The sequence below is a fragment of the Triticum urartu genome, chromosome 5, assembly GCF_003073215.2.
Source record: "Triticum urartu cultivar G1812 chromosome 5, Tu2.1, whole genome shotgun sequence".
Taxonomy (NCBI): Eukaryota; Viridiplantae; Streptophyta; class Magnoliopsida; order Poales; family Poaceae; genus Triticum; species Triticum urartu.
In genome coordinates this window covers 226,782,633-226,798,623 of record NC_053026.1, presented here as the reverse complement: position 1 = coordinate 226,798,623, position 15,991 = coordinate 226,782,633, and the positions used below count along the sequence as shown (strand labels likewise).

The 15,991-nt window shown below is 45.8% G+C and overlaps 2 protein-coding genes and 1 pseudogene across 2 annotated transcripts; 2 read left to right on the top strand and 1 right to left on the bottom strand.

Annotated features, from left to right (window-relative positions):
* Positions 1-534: 534 nt before the first annotated feature.
* On the bottom strand, positions 535-3,861 carry LOC125506951. The gene is made up of 3 exons (XM_048671658.1): positions 3,812-3,861; positions 3,552-3,684; positions 535-3,445 (listed from the first exon to the last, which is right to left on the bottom strand). Exons 1-3 carry the CDS (start codon positions 3,859-3,861, stop codon positions 2,609-2,611), a joined length of 1,020 nt encoding a protein of 339 aa, XP_048527615.1. The 3' UTR covers positions 535-2,608.
* Positions 3,862-5,331: 1,470 nt separating this feature from the next.
* LOC125508469 (probable glutathione S-transferase) lies at positions 5,332-6,449 on the top strand. The gene is made up of 2 exons (XM_048673184.1): positions 5,332-5,852; positions 5,934-6,449. Exons 1-2 carry the CDS (start codon positions 5,532-5,534, stop codon positions 6,306-6,308), a joined length of 696 nt encoding a protein of 231 aa, XP_048529141.1. The 5' UTR covers positions 5,332-5,531; the 3' UTR covers positions 6,309-6,449.
* A 5,915-nt stretch (positions 6,450-12,364) lies between these two features.
* On the top strand, positions 12,365-13,181 carry LOC125506950 (annotated as a pseudogene).
* Positions 13,182-15,991: the final 2,810 nt, after the last annotated feature.

The window sequence follows — 15,991 nt, the reverse complement described above, 5'->3', positions numbered from 1 at the left end:
CAAACTCCCACACGAATTTGTCCTTTCATCGTATGACGGATACAACTCAACTAGTTTCCAAACAAATTTGGGGTACACGTTGGCGCTGCTAAATTGTATGTAACATGAATCGTGTGTTAGATCAAGGTAGTAAATGGACATGACGGAAATAAATGATGAATTGTCTTGTTCTAATCACAAAAATAACATTTTTGCTACCATGACGATTACGTTTAGTCTGCTGCTTTAGACTAGTCTACAAAGCCTCATTGACCCGTGTAGTGGTCAAGAAGACGGCCAGTGAACAAGAAAAACAATCATACAAGGAATATTAATAGTCCCTCCGATCCATATTAATGATCGATGATTTAGTAAAAAGTTGTATTAAATCAGCAGCAATTAATATGAATCAGAAGGAGTATTGTTAATTTCAGGGGGAAAAAACTACCAACAACTAATCATGGGAGAGAAGTTCTACTCATGAATGACTAACCTAACAACAATTTTGTTTAACTTCTTAGGGGACGAAGTGCACATATCACTCTTCTGTACAAAACTAAAAAGGGAACAATTCAAGAGTATCTCTGACCTTCCCTTAGTTTCATTCCTTAGTGGAATTTTCATAGCGCTTTATTCCAATAACGCACAATCCATGGTAGCTAAATAAACCAAACAATTTTTTTACCAGATATATAGTCGCTCGCACCCAACTTCGCTTCGTTTCAGTCCATTTCACAGAAGATGATAAAACACCCGAGGGTCGTCATTCGTTTATACACAAAAATGTGCAGCAAAGCCAAAGCAAATGAAGCAACCGGGTCCAGAAGAAGGTGCCGCTGCTCCTCCTCGACAGCAACCCGGTCCACAAGGTGCTGCTGCTCCTCCACAACGGCCTTGCCGTCGACGAGTCGCTCGTCGGGGCGGGCGGATGGGGTCTAGAGGTCTGCACCCGTTGAGGATGTGTCGGGTTCGGATATCCATACCCTGCTTAACATGTACACGCCACACAGCCGAGAAATACAAGCACAACAGCGAGCTTGGCCATCATTGCCATCGGCTATGCCTGGTGGGTCTCTGTAAGACGCTGAATTCACCATTGCCATTTATAGCCTACTGTCAGCTCCAAGACGAGAGATACAGAGATGCACCGAACGCTGGTTGCGCTACAGCTAAAGCAGTTGACATCCCTCTGCAGTCCAAAGTAAGACAAAATCTCTGCTTGACGCCACATTCAGCACTAATTGCGACGGTAGCCATGATCATTGGCTAAAGACGACGACACTGGAATATATAACATAGAAGCTGATCAACACACAAGATTTGTTTGTTTACACACACAACGTGAGTGTACAGAAAAATGAGAGCAAACGACTACGAGCCCACCAAACGAGCCATGGTTCTCTTCGTCACGCTACAGACCGCAAAGCATACTGAATCAGGCTCCCCACAGCCATCATCACTTGTTCAAGATTTCTGTCGCCACTGCCAACAACAACTTGGCCACGAAGCACCGTTTGCTTCCGAGGTTAATTTCTCTTCTGCAAGGCAAACCGATAAGACAGCACATGTGAACATCATAGAAATAACAGCATTAGGTTTAAGAGAGTACAGATTGCTACAGCAAGCAACGCTGCAACTCCACCAGAAACAAAACATCTCCTTCGCTCCCTAAAAATTTAATACACACGCCTCATCATCTTACAAGGTACATCCAACATCCAGAATCACGGCAACAATCTTCCAAACATACCTAGGCACAGCACACTGAAAAAGCAATGTGACCAATGGATTCTTTCCAGCAGCAAAAGCGACATTTCTCATCAACCTTCCAATATCTCTTATCCAAATGCAACAACCAAAGTTCTGAGGCAGCTACGACTCAGCTAAACAATGGGTATCTACATTGGACTCATGACCTTCACATATAAAATCCATCTCTTATAAATTTTGCCAAATATCACACACTTCTGTTAGTCTTAATGTGAACTCCATAGTTTGGCCCCTGAATGGATTTGGCAACCTGGATAGAGTGTAAGACTACCTCTGTGTGCATGCCATTGTTTTCTGCGGCATCAGATCCAAGATGTGATCAAAATAAATAGATAGTGACAATAGCAAGGGGAAGGACTGTGCATATTGATTATTTGTTCGTACCAACCTTGTCTTCCCTCGGCACGACTTGGCGTAGGAGGGAAATTCTAGCTCCCGCTCGTTGCAGGAGTGAAGGAAGCGGCACACACTACCCAGGCCTTTCTACGCAATCCCAAAAAACATTTTTTTTTAAATTGCAATCTTCCTCTGAAGTATGTATGCGGTTCTATTAAGTGATGCTCTCCACTTATTCCCTAAATGTCCATTTCATAGTTGTTGCTGTCACCAATTAACGAAATAATCAAACCATACGCCAAGACTAATTTGATGAACATTAATTACTGTCAAATATTTGAGGAAGACAGTGAGTCGGGATGTCCATTCATACACAAGTTCATATACATTTGTTGCTGAAGAGTCACATAAATATTTTGATTAATAAACATAAAATGCAAAACTCTAATCCATTAACAATAGTCACAAGGGAGCAAATGTACCTTGAGAACTTCTGGGCAGTTCTTATACGCATTGTACTGCATCAACAAATGCTTGGAAGGACCCAAGCCAGTGATACAAAATCCTTTGATGATACTGATTGCCCTGGGTAGTCGGCAACAATTTCATGCAAAGATCTATCAACCAAAGAATACTCGCTCCAGTTCCCAAAGCTTCCAGTAAAGTACAAGCAGTCTCTTCGAACTCCCGGATGATCTGGACCAAGGCAACCAGCAAACTCATGCATATTAAAGAACAAGCTACAACCACCAAGGCTATGTGTCCTCGCCCACTTCCTCTCCTTGGATTGCCACTGTAACACACGGTACTGCCTCCTTCTGATAATTAGCAATAGCTCGTCATGACACTCTGCGAGCCAGGCCACCAAATTACCATCTGGTACTGTATGTGCGCTAAGTTCATCCCCAAGAAATGACAACACCACGGAATTGTTATCAAGCTCGACAACAGCAAGACGATAATTTGGATAAATCAACGCGTAGAGGGTGCCTTTCACGAACATCAGACTGTGAAGGTTGTAGCCCTCATGGCACCGCGCCGCTTGCCACTGAGCATCCCCAATGCGGCAGTAGTAGATGTCGCGGTGCCATGGCGTGAAGGCGAGGATTAGGTCATTGGAAAAGAGAATAGCTCCAACACATTTCGGGGGATCGGGCAGGCGGGCTCGCTCGCCTGTGAGGAGGTGACGGATGCGGAGCTCGGGGCGGCTGGCGCTGGCGCTCCTGCCTTGTATGGCGACGCGACAGCCGAAGGAGTGGAAGCAGGTGAGGGCGTGAGGCTGAGGACTTGGCGGGGTGAAGAGCCGGCCGAAGCAGGTGGGTCTTCCATGGGCTAGGGGGGCGCGTGGGAGGCGGAAGCGCTAGGGGGCCGAGGGGGATGTGGAAGAGCGCGGCAGACGTCTCGTGGTGGACGAGGAGTAGCGGACCCTGCGAGGCGAGGTTTGAGGAAGACAGCTGGAGGCGAGCCCGGTAGGCCCGGCAGGCAGCACGGAGAGTCGTCAGGCGGCTCGCGATCAATGGGATCAGCTCCGGTAGGAAGTAGGGCGACGGCGAGGTGGTTTCTTCGGGGTTTGTGGAGGATGACGACGAGGAGTATACGCTAGAACAGACCACGCACAATAATTAACCAAGCTAGATGTATAGAGTCAGTTACCTGTACATATACGTTTACTAAGGCAAACTACAACCTGACTTCCGGCAAGAAGACACGTATATACTACAATTACCGTGGTTTGTGGACGATGGATATGGTTTCCTCCTTCGGCGTCTTAGTCATAGTGGGGTGCCAGATCTGAAATTAGATGACATGTTTGGGGTGTTTCACCGGTCTGATTGGTTCAACAGCAAGGGCTTCATTTTTGGTGAGCCACCTTGGAGGTCGGCGAAACTGCATATCAGCTATGAAGCTGTGTCGAGCTCGGGTGAGGAGGTGATTCATCATTCTTTTCTTCGGTGGCTGTTGTCGTGCTGTTGTAGGCAGGTGACGGGCATTGGTGTCAAGCTCAGAGATGTTCTACTATCTTTTCAGTTTTCTCATGTCGGTCTTTATTTGATTTGAAGTTTGATCTTTATGATACGAATGAGACACGTATTATCATGCAAAAAAAATACTACAATTACCATGCAAATAAACTGCAATGGAAGCAAAAAAAAAGGCATGCATGTATATGGTACATAGGACACGTATAAGGAACGCCACCTCTGTTGTAGACACGTGGCAAATGTCTTTGCCGACTGTGAACCGTAAGCCAGGTGCTTTTTTCAGTAGGTACCGTGTGATCCCTATAAGCCTAGAGCTTTTTTGCAACACTCGGCATATAGATGGCCAGAAGCTGAGTCCTTCGGATTTGTAGGGTGTTTTTTTTAGAGTCGCCTTAGAGGAACATAAGTCGAGTATCTGAAAAATAGCTCATGACTTATAGGCTAACACACGGAAAAACATGATTTTTCCTGTAGTGTGCATTCAAGCAGATTTTTGATTTGTTTTAATAGAGAAAGGTAGCTGCACAATGAAACCCACACAACAATGGTATTCCAGAAAATACAAAAAAGTTGGATTCCAATCTTCGAATAGATCCAACCTCCAATTGGAATAGCCGATTGTGTACTCTAACACGATTGTGGACGTATCCACTTTTGTAAAGATTTGAAGGGTCTTATTTTCACTTTCCAATGTTTTATTCAAATCACCCCATAAGTTTACCAATGAATGCCATGTACAATGTTTATTCAATGGCCACCTTGAGAAAATGCTTTTGTTCTACTATTGCGGAGTAATGCCATGTTTCAATTTTTAGTGTAACTACAAATACGCGAAAAATCATGCTGCCTACCTACAATTTTTCATGTGTAACAGAAGTTATTCAGAAACATATACTATTTAAATTTCAAAAATCCCTAACCTGTGCAGTTGCACAAGTTGATGACTAGTATATAGAAGGTGGATTGCAACTCGAAAAAAATAGCCTAACTACAAACCGGGATAGCCTCTTCGATTCTTATCTTACAAGTCACAACCCAGCCAAGAAAAAACAAAATAAAAAGAGGCCGGCCAGTGCCACGAGAGGCCGGACCAACAGAAAAAAGACAATGGCCATGAAAATCAATGACGCACGATAGATCCAGCAATTAAAAACTTAGATGTGACATCCTAAATAAACATTTTGATGTGACTTACTCCACTATGCGCCTACGATCGGTTGCACTTTACAATGTTTAATCACTATGCGCCGAAGGAGGAAGCACCGAGGAAACTTCTCGGAAGCACCGGAACAAAACCATTTGACTGGAGATCTTAACAAGAAATATGTTCCAGCTTCCTGGAGAAGTTTCAATCTCATATCCCAGCTCCAGTATAAAATAGCACAGATTCATCGGGTTCCCAGAGCTCAGTCTCACGAACTATTACTACACCTGATTTGCAGGAGAGCGAGCAAGGCAGGGACGATGAGCTCCCCAGCGGCGGCCGTGAAGGTGATCGGCGCATTGGACAGCCCGTTCAGCCACCGCGCCGAGATCGCCCTGCGCCTGAAAGGAGTCCCTTACGAGCTCATCCCAGAAGACCTGAGAAACAAAAGCGAGCTGCTGCTGGCCAACAACCCCGTCCACAAGAAAGTTCCCGTGCTCCTCCACGGCGACCGCACCGTCTGCGAGTCCCTCCTTATCGTCGAGTACGTCGACGAGGCCTTCCCCGGCCCACCCCTCCTCCCCGCCGACCCCTACGAGAGGGCCATGGCCCGCTTCTGGGCCAGCTTCATCGACGGCAAGGTACGCAACCAACCCGACGGTGGCCGCACACCTCAGTCCTCGCCCAGCTTCATCCGCTGATTTTTTGCCTGCACCGTGCAGTGCTCGAAGGCGTACTGGTTGGCGCTGTGGGCGGAGGGCGAGGCACAGGAGGGGTTTGTGAAGGAGGCCAAGGAGAACTTCGCGCTGCTGGAGGCGCAGCTGGAGGGGAGGCGGTTCTTCGGCGGCGACGCCATCGGTCTTGTCGACATCGCCGCCTGCGGGTTCGCGCACTGGCTAGGCGTCTTCGAGGAGGTTGCCGAGGTGAGACTGGTCACCGAGGACGAGTTCCCTCGCTTCTGCCGCTGGGCCAAGGAGTACGTGTCCGACGAGAAGGTGAGGGCGTGCCTGCCGGACAGGTCGCACCTGCTCGCCCGCTTCGCTGCCAACAAGGGGATGTTCGTGGCCATCGCCAAGTCCATGCTGCCGCCCAAGTAGCTAGCCAGTGTGTCTATGCCCATCCATGGATGTGCACGAGAGCGCGCATGGGTGTGTCTATGCCCATCCAGCGATCGCCGCTGAGTCAGCTTGTGCTGTTCTGCTGGTCAGAATAAAAAAGGGGAACGTATTGGAGAGGAAGCAATGTGTAGGACAAAGTTTCATGGGATCCCTGCCATGGTTGTGCTGCCCTTGGAGCATGCACTCCGCGACTTAAGGTAGGAGGAAGCCATGTCCTCTACGGTGCTACGCGTCCAGGCGATTCATTTAGCGCCGACGGCTGACGAGCCATGGACAAATCGCCATGCAATATGCCCCACAAGCATCCATTGAATGCGTTTTCAAAAAAAAAATCACAATTTTTCAGACGTGCTGTTTATGCCACAAATGCAAGTGCACCGAATACAAATGCAGAACAGCACATATCCTAGCTAGCAGCTTCACCAGCAACTCAAAACAAAAACTGCAGAATATTTTAGTATATCTAAAGACAAATAAAAGGGGAGCAGCTCGAAACAAATGCAGAACACCATCGTGCAAAGCACGGATCCGGCTTGGAATCGTCTCACCTCTAGTACTCCTCATGTACTCCTCCAGCATTATATTCGCATTTCTTTACAAAGGGAGTATTATTTAGAAAACGAGACATAAATCTTGTTTTCAACATATACTTGAGCCTACTAATGTTATCTTTACTGCGTGCGCTGCTAGACTCGTGGATTTTTTTTTTGATCGAAAAGAGTTTCCCCCCGCTCCATTTTATTAAAACAAAGTAAAGCGAGTCACAGCAGACCATTACAAGCATTCGGGACCTGCCTGAATGGCAGGACCAGAGACAACGGAGTCAAAGACAAATTTCAGCATTCTAAGGAAGTGCAAAGACGGACATACATCTACCATGACAGGGGAACTGAAAACAGATCACTCTGCTATTTTTTATCTCTACTTTTCATTCTGGGTGAATCTTCAGCATCTCCTCTTCGATCTTTCTCTTGCAAGCTCTCAGGCCGACTCCCATGTAATCCTGAGCACCTCGCCTCTTCGCCGATCTAGGAGTTGGATGCATCTTCTCAGCAGCACCGATTGGTCGCCCACACATAGCACCTTTCATTGATGTAGTGACGAGCTGATTCTTGCCAAGATTGTACGTGTGTTTGTCTACTGTACGCCCTGAAAGCACATATCATTACACATCGTCCAAATGCTCCAAATGGTAGCAACACAAGCAATATTAGTAACAGACTTTTTGTTATTTAGATTCCAGAAGGAAGATAATTCATTCATGTCATTTGGAATACTAAACTCAAAAGAGTCAGATATATCACTCCAAACTTGTTTAGCAACCACACACTCAAAGAACAGGTGACAGACAGTTTCATCCTCATTACAAAATAAGCATTTTAGATTTTCCACCTCTCTCCTCTTATTCAGGTTATCCCTGGTAAGAATTTTGTTATGAAAAGCTAGCCAAAGAAAGACTAGATATCTGTGAGGTACAACAATCTTCCAGAATTTTCTCCAAATGGGGATAGACACCCCTCCCCAATTAATCATGTTATAAAATGACTTAACTGAATAGACCCCCGACGGTTCCAATCTCCAAATGGGTTGGTCCGTCTCGTCAGTTATTGTCATATCAGAGATGATTCGGATCAATTCATGCCATCTATCTAAAAATCCAGGCTCCACACATCTGTTAAAGGTAAGTTTGAGAGTAGAACCATCCCATACCTCAAAAACTGCGCAGCATTGCTGTTGGTAGATTTCATATACGTCCCAGAATTGGGTTTTGAGGGAAGAATCCCCCACCCAAACGTCATCCCAAAAACTTATTTTATTACCATTCCCTGGTTTCCATTTATAGAAGGGTCTAACCCCCTCGAAAGCCCAGGTGACACCTTTCCAGAAGGGAGAACCCACCCCCTGCCTAGACCACAATATATTCGGCTTAGCTGTTTTATATTTGTGGTCGATCAGCTTCACCCAGTTTTTGTTACTGTCCATAAAATACCTTTTAGCCCAAGAGGCTAGTAAGGCCATGTTGAATTCTCTCAGGTTAGATACCCCCAGACCACCAAAGTCTTTTTTCTGGGAGATCAAACCCCAGTTAGCAAGATGGTACTTATGTTCATCCCCCACATTCCCCCAGAAAAAATGAGCCATCTGAGAAGTGATGGCTTTGATCACCCACTTGGGGAACTTAATAACTGACATGAGGTACATGGGGATACTGGCAATGCATGCCTTAAGGAGGACTAGTTTTGCCTCATAGCTAAGCAATCTCCCCTTCCATCCACATATCCTTTTGATGATCTTATCTATGATGTATTGGATGTCTTCTCTCCTCAATTTGAGGTAGTGAAGAGGAACTCCAAGATATTTTAGAGGGAAATCCCCTAATTTACAACAGAAAATCTGAGACAGGAGTTTAGCATCATCCTCATTCATATTGATAGGTACTACTTCACATTTGTCATAATTGATTTTTAACCCAGAAAGGTTTTGAAAGCAGGCAAGTAGCCATTTCAAGTTCCTAACATATTCAGGTTTAGGGTTAAGAAAGAGAATTGTATCATCAGCATATTGCAGGCATATGAGTCCTTGAGGGATGATATGGGGAACAATCCCAGATATGATATTGTTATTAACAGCTTTAGCTAACATGCGAGAAAACACATCAGCTACCAAATTAAAAAGCATGGGGGAACTTGGATCCCCTTGTTTTAAACCTTTTCCACCCACAAAGTATGGACCCAGGGTATCATTGATCTTAACACAGAAAGAGCTTTGTTGCAAAATGGATAAGTTCCATCTAATCCACTTAGCCCCAAAACCCCTAGATGTAAGCATTTCTACTAGGAAATCCCAGTTCACTCTATCATAGGATTTTTCATAATCTATTTTGAGAACAATCCCAGATTCTTTTGATTTATGGACCTCATGGATGGCCTCATGAGCAGTAACTACACTTTCCAAAATGAACCTGCCTCTCACAAAGGTAGATTGACATGGGGATAGGAGCCTATGACCAACAGGGCCAACTCTGTTTGTCATAGCTTTACTGAATATCTTAACAGAACAATTGCTCAAACAGATGGGTCTGAATTTCCTCATGTTCTTGGCATCTGGCTCTTTAGGGATCAAAGTAACAATAGAATAGTTTAGTCTCTGGACATCCAGAATCCCATTTTCAAAATCTTTAACCAGGACCATAAAGTCACCCTTGATCACCTCCCAGAATTGTTGATAAAAAAGAAAAGACAAACCGTCAGGACCAGGGGCTCCATTAGCATAAGATCCCATAATGACCTCTTTAATTTCTTCTTCTGAAAAAGGTCTTTCCAGGGAAGTATTTTCAGCTTCTGTCACCATTTCTTCATCAGACCAAAACTGGTCATCCAAGTGTATATTAGGTTTAGGCTCAAACCCAAAGAGGTTTTTATAAAAGTTAGTGGCCACCTCCATCATGTCCTTAGTGGAGTATACAGGCCCATTAGGGCCCTCCAGGACAGTCAATTGATTCTTCCTTCTGCGTTGATTAGCAACAGCATGGAAGTAGGCTGTGTTTCTGTCCCCTTCTTTGATCTTCCTATCTCTAGATCTCTGCCATATGCCAGTCTCTTCTTTCTTCCAGATCCCCTCAAGTTCCTCTTTAATTTGTTTCATTCTGAGGACATCCCCAGCATTTGTCCTGTTTTGTTCAGCAAAGATATCTAGGATATCAAACTCCAGAAGGAGCTCTTTCTTTTTCTTCTTCATAGCTGCTTCCAGATTAATGCTCCATCCTTTAACACTTTTCCTAAATAGTTTGGTTTTAAATTGCCAGGTCCCAATAGTAGTTGTACACGGTGATGGTGTGGCCCAAATTTTCTCCACTAAGGGTCTAAAATCTGGTTGGTCTAACCACCATTTCTCAAATCTAAAAGGTTTAGTAGGGTTACTGCTACTCATTCCAGAATCAAGAAGTATTGGGGCATGGTCACTCCCCACCCTAGGAAGGGCACATAAGGTAGTGAGAGGGAAGTGACTATCCCAACTGGTGGCAGAGAAAACCCTGTCAATAGTGGCAAAGATAGGGTTGTCTTGGTTGTTGCTCCAAGTATATACCCTGTTAGCTAATCTATATTCCATAAGGCCCCATTTATTTATCCAGTCATTGAACAATAATGTCCAGGAAGCATTTATATTGCCTGAGGATTTATCCTTAGCTTCTCTAATCAGATTAAAGTCACCTCCCAGTAAAACAGGATAACATAAATCATCCATATTCTCATGCAATTCCGCAATAAAATCAATCTTGTCTACAGCATAAGCTGTGCCATAAACCACAATCAGATGCCAACAAAACCCATCAGTCTTATTTTTCAGGGTAATGATAATGCAGTATTTTTTACAGCTAACACTAAGTACCTCAAAAAGATTGGTTTTGGTACCCACAAGGATACCCCCAGCAGAGCCTACAGCAGGTAGAATGTGCCAGTCATACACACTAGAACCAGCTAAGGCATTAAGGAAGGAGTCAGATAAAGTTTCTCTCTTAATTTCTTGAAATCCTAAAAAATCAGGTTTATATTTACCAACCAAGTCAGACAAGCACTGTAGTTTCCCTTTTTGGCCCAAACCTCTAATATTCCAAAAGATACCAATCATGGAATTTTGAAAGGGTGTGTCAGACTAAAAAGTCCTCCTCTCACATTATTCCCATTTCCACCCACATCATCAGCAGTGCCCCCTGATGTGTGAGTGTTGGGAATGTCTTTTTCTGGAGTATAAAGTCCATTATCAATGTCTGGTCCAATATCTAAACTATCAGGCAAGGAAACTTCAGGATTTTGGGAAGCAAACACAAGACATTTTTCAGATTCATCTCTAATAATCTGGTTAATGATGTGGTTCTTGTCTCTCTCATCATCACCAATTTTGAGATTAACTGCAGAAGCATAAGCCTCTAAATTAGAAATAGCATCATCAGTAAAAGACTTACTTTTAAAGGTAGGTGGGATCTCCAGGTTTTTCTTCATTTTGTAGGCTGCAGCTTTTTCCATGATGTTTTGCCTGTTGTGGGCTCTGGAACTCAGTCTTGGAGCAATCACTGGTCCCCACTTGGTTTTTGGTGAAGCCTTCCCTTTGGTTTTATCCATGAGCTCCATCATCTTCAGGCCAGTAGCTATGTGTGTCTCAACAGTAATCATATCCTCCTCAGGTTCAGCAGATTCACTGTCAGTGTCAGAAGAAGAATCTTCCAGTTCTTTCAGCAGACCAGAGCAATACATCTTTTGGGCAGACACAGGGGAAGTGGTAGCATCAATCCCACTTGGTGATGCAGTAACCATGGTGTTTTCATCAGCTCTGTTGAGTGGGCTGCTGAGAGATTTGATCGCTTCAGCAAAAGGTATTGAGGGTCTGTTTGGGCCCATATCATCTTGGTCAGGTTTCCTGTTGACTCTCACAGGAGAGAAGCATGCCTCCAAAAGAGCATGGGGATGAAATGAAGCACCATCATTAACTGTTTTCTTCCGAGGTGGAGTTTTTGTGGGGGCTCTGTTGGCAAGGTCTTGAGCATCAATGGGTTCCTCTCCATCATCCAGCAAGTCTTTATCCAGTTCCTCCTCCTCTGTTGTCTTGTTGTCCTCATCTACTGTTATATCAGTGGGGCCATCATCATCATTGGGGTCATCAGCACCCACCTGGTCAAAGCCCTCCACAGTGAAGGATAGGATATACGGTTTTTTCCTCATCTCCATAATTCTTTCAAAGGGGATTTTTGTTGGGTCTCTGTAGGCAATTTTGATCCTCACTTTCTCATAGAAGCTCTTCATCAGGCCATTCCAGTCAACATCTACAAGAATTCCAAAGCATGAGGCTATTTGAGATAGCACTTTTCATGTACACCATTTAGAGGACAGCCCCTCAACAATCACCCAGGCTTCAGTAAGTTCACTGAATGGGTCAATTGAGCCAGTCCATTTTTCCAGGTGGCACAAGAAGGAACGTAAAACATACTTAGTGACGTAGCTAGTTCTTCCAGGTGGCACAAGATATCTTCAGAAGGGTGCATGGCAGGAGAGCTAACGTTCGAAATGAAGCCACCACACCGCCTTCTAGCTAGAAAGATACGCACCACCATGTACATCGCCCGGCGAGGACGGTCGTTGGGCACTGTTGCAGATGAGCCGTTGTACCTACTGCGAAGTCACTAGTTCTAACAAGCCGAACACATATATCTCTCACTGAACTGTCAATGCGCCGCCTAATGTACGGGTACCCGCTTTCGCGCCCAGCCGCAGTGCGTAAATACTAGCATACGAAGTACGCACACAGCACGCATCATGGCCAAGCCCACAAAAGCATCACAACAGCAAAACACCGACTACTCAAGGGAAATCCATGGCCTCTGCCGCGCTCTTCGTCGTCCTCCTCGCCCTGGCCACCATGCGGCCGCAGACCATGTCGTCCCAGAAGGAGACGCACCTCAAGGTGTACTGGCATGGCACGACATGGTGAGCGGACCGGACCCGACGTCGGTGCCGGTGGCGCGTGCGGCCACGACCAACACCTCCAAGACAGCCTTCAGCGCCGTCATGGTCATGGACAACTCACTCACCGCGGGGCCGAGCCTCAACTCATCCAGGCTCATGGGCCACGCCCAGGGCAACGTACATCGCCGCCGGCAAGGACCAGCTGGCGCTGCTCATGCTCATGAACTTCGTCTTCACCACCGGCAAGTACAACGGCAGCAGCGTCGCCATTATCGGTCGCAACGAGGTGTTCACCGAGGTTCGTGAGATGCTCTGGCTCCTGTTGAAACGTTCGCCTCACCACATTCTGCCCTCAGTTATTTTTCTTTATCGCCCTTCTCCACTCCTCTTTTAATTTTTTTTCTCCTCACCCATCTCTCTCTCATATGTAAAACTCGCTCTTTCTATCTTCGGCGGCATCTAGTTTTCTCCTGTGTTTTTTCCTTACCAAATCAATCATCTCCTAGGCTGCCAACCATGTCTTCTCCCTCGCCCCGCGATGGCTAGGTCCACTCCCGATTGAATACCTCCGTCATGGCCCCACTTAGACGCCATCGCCGCCTTGCTCACACGATCCTGCCACGACCACCTTGGTCGTGCAGGTGGCATCGACAGTGGAGGAGAGGAGGCATGACAATCGACATACATGGTCTGAAGAACCACAACGACAGGCAATGCTCGAGGGTGCAGGTGGGCGCGGTGGTGGCACATCCAAGGTGGTGGAGGTTTCCAAGCTGGGCACATGCAGTGGCTCAACCTATTGACAAACAACTTCTGCCCCCTTGACCCAATCTTCATCTACCCATCCACGATCGCCGGGAATTGAAATCCTATAGTTGGAGTATAATGTCCGGCCCTCTCTCTCAGATCGGTCTTTTGGTTGCATTGGCTAGAGCATGCACTTCTACATGGTATCGAAGCCAAGAGGTCTTGAGTTCAAGACCCGGCTGGTGCAATTAAAATTGCAGCCCACTTTCGGTCCACGTTTAGGCCTGAGGGAGCCACACGTGAGGGGGAGTGTTGACGTATAATGTGGTGTCTAGTCTTCCATCAGATCGGTTTTTTGATTGCATTGGCGAGAGCATGCACTTCTACACCTATCATCCATTTCATGCATGCAAATCAAATATTAAACAATTTATGAAACAATTATCTTTTATACCAAGTCATAAGTCATAACCATGCCATAGCTAGGCAATCCTCGCCTTGGCTTTAAGGGTGTTCACTACGAGCTCATCCTCAAGGACCTCGAGGCACTAGTAGAAAACAGGGCTTTGGTCCAGGCCGGGTCAGCCCATTAGTCCCGGTTCAGTCTAGAACCGGGACCAATGTGGGCATTGGTCCCGGTTCGTGAGCCCAGGGGGCCGGCCGGGCCACGTGGGCCATTGGTCCCGGTTCATCTGGACCTTTTGGTCTCGGTTGGTGGGACGAACCGGGACCAATGGGACTCGCTCCTGGCCCACCACCATTGGTCCCAGTTGGTGGCTTGAACCGGGACCAAAGGCTCCCCTTTAGTCCCGGCTCATGTCACAAACCGGGACCAATGAGGTGCCTATATATACCACCTCGCGCAAGAGCAGAGCACAGTGCTCTGTTTTTTCTAGCCGAGGGGGAGAGGGCTTTGTGGTGCTCTAGCTCACCTCCTATGCACATGAGGTGTTCGATGGAATGCCCGAGCCACACTACTTAAGCTTTCTCCTCTCGAAGCTCGACCTCCAAGCTCCATTTTCCTCGAGATTTGTCTAGATTTAGCGGTCCGTCACGCCCCGTCCCCGTATTCACCGCCGTTGATCACCCGCGCCAATCTGATCACCGACACCACCGTGGTGAGCCTCTTGTTCTTATCTTCTTTCTGAAAGGAAAAATATTCTTACTTGTATGTTTAGATAGATACTTGTATCATTTTCTTACATTTATTATTGCATCTTATATAGTGCGATGGTTTTGGTATCCGCCCCCGTCGGCCCTCGTCCTGTCTATGATTCGGATGTGGTATGTATATTATCTTTATAACTATTGGTTCATTTATTGTTTATGAAAATTATGCCGACCAACGTGACATAGATTTTATTATCTAGGATGTATGTGAATCGGAAATGCCAACCGACCCTATTGTCGAGAGGTTAAATTTAGTTGAAGAAGAAAACAATTTGTTGAAGGAAAAAATAAAAAAAATGAGGAGGAGAAGATGATATTGGAGTTGCATGTTGCGGATGTCGTCGATGATCACAAGATCAAGATGGATGCAATGCACTTGAAGATTAGAAAGATTAGAAAATATGCCATTCATACCGAGGCTTGGTATCATTATGTCGTTGGATCAATTGTTACCTTGGTTGCGATTATGATCGCATTTGTTTTCGCATTGAAATGTTTTACATAGTTTCAATGTATGGTTTAATTAATTAGATGCTCTGGAGAGCTATATGTTGTTAGATGAGAACTATGTATGCACTTTGGTTTTAATGTGATGATGAACTTCTATTAATTTGGACACTTAATTATATATAATGCACGCAGATGAACCGGCAATGGATGTACGGTGACAGACACACCCGCGAGTACATTAAGGGCGTGCATGAGTTTCTCGATGCGGCTGAGGCAAACAAGCAGAATGGTTTTATGTGTTGTCCATGCACTGAATGTGGGAATACGAGGTCTTACTCTAACCGGAAAATCCTTCACTCCCACCTGCTTTACAAGGGTTTCATGCCACACTATAATGTTTGGACGAGGGCACGGAGAAATAGGGGTTATGATGGAAGACGGCGAAGAAGAAGAGTATGATGACAACTATGTGCCCCCTGAATACGGTGATGCTGCAACAGGGGGAGCTGGTGAAGATCAAGAGGAACCAGACGATGTGCCCAATGATGCTGCCACGGGTGAAGCTGCTGAAGATCAAGAGGAACCAGACGATGTGCCCGATGATGATGATCTCCGCCGGGTCATTGTCGATGCAAGGACGCAATGCATTAGTCAAAAGGAGAAGCTGAAGTTCGATCGCATGTTAGAGGATCACAAAAAAGGGTTATACCCCAATTGCGAAGATGGCAACACAAAGCTCGGTACCGTACTGGAATTGCTGCAGTGGAAGGCAAAGAATGCTGTGGCTGACAAAGGATTTGAGAAGCTACTGAAAATATTGAAGAAGAAGCTTCCACA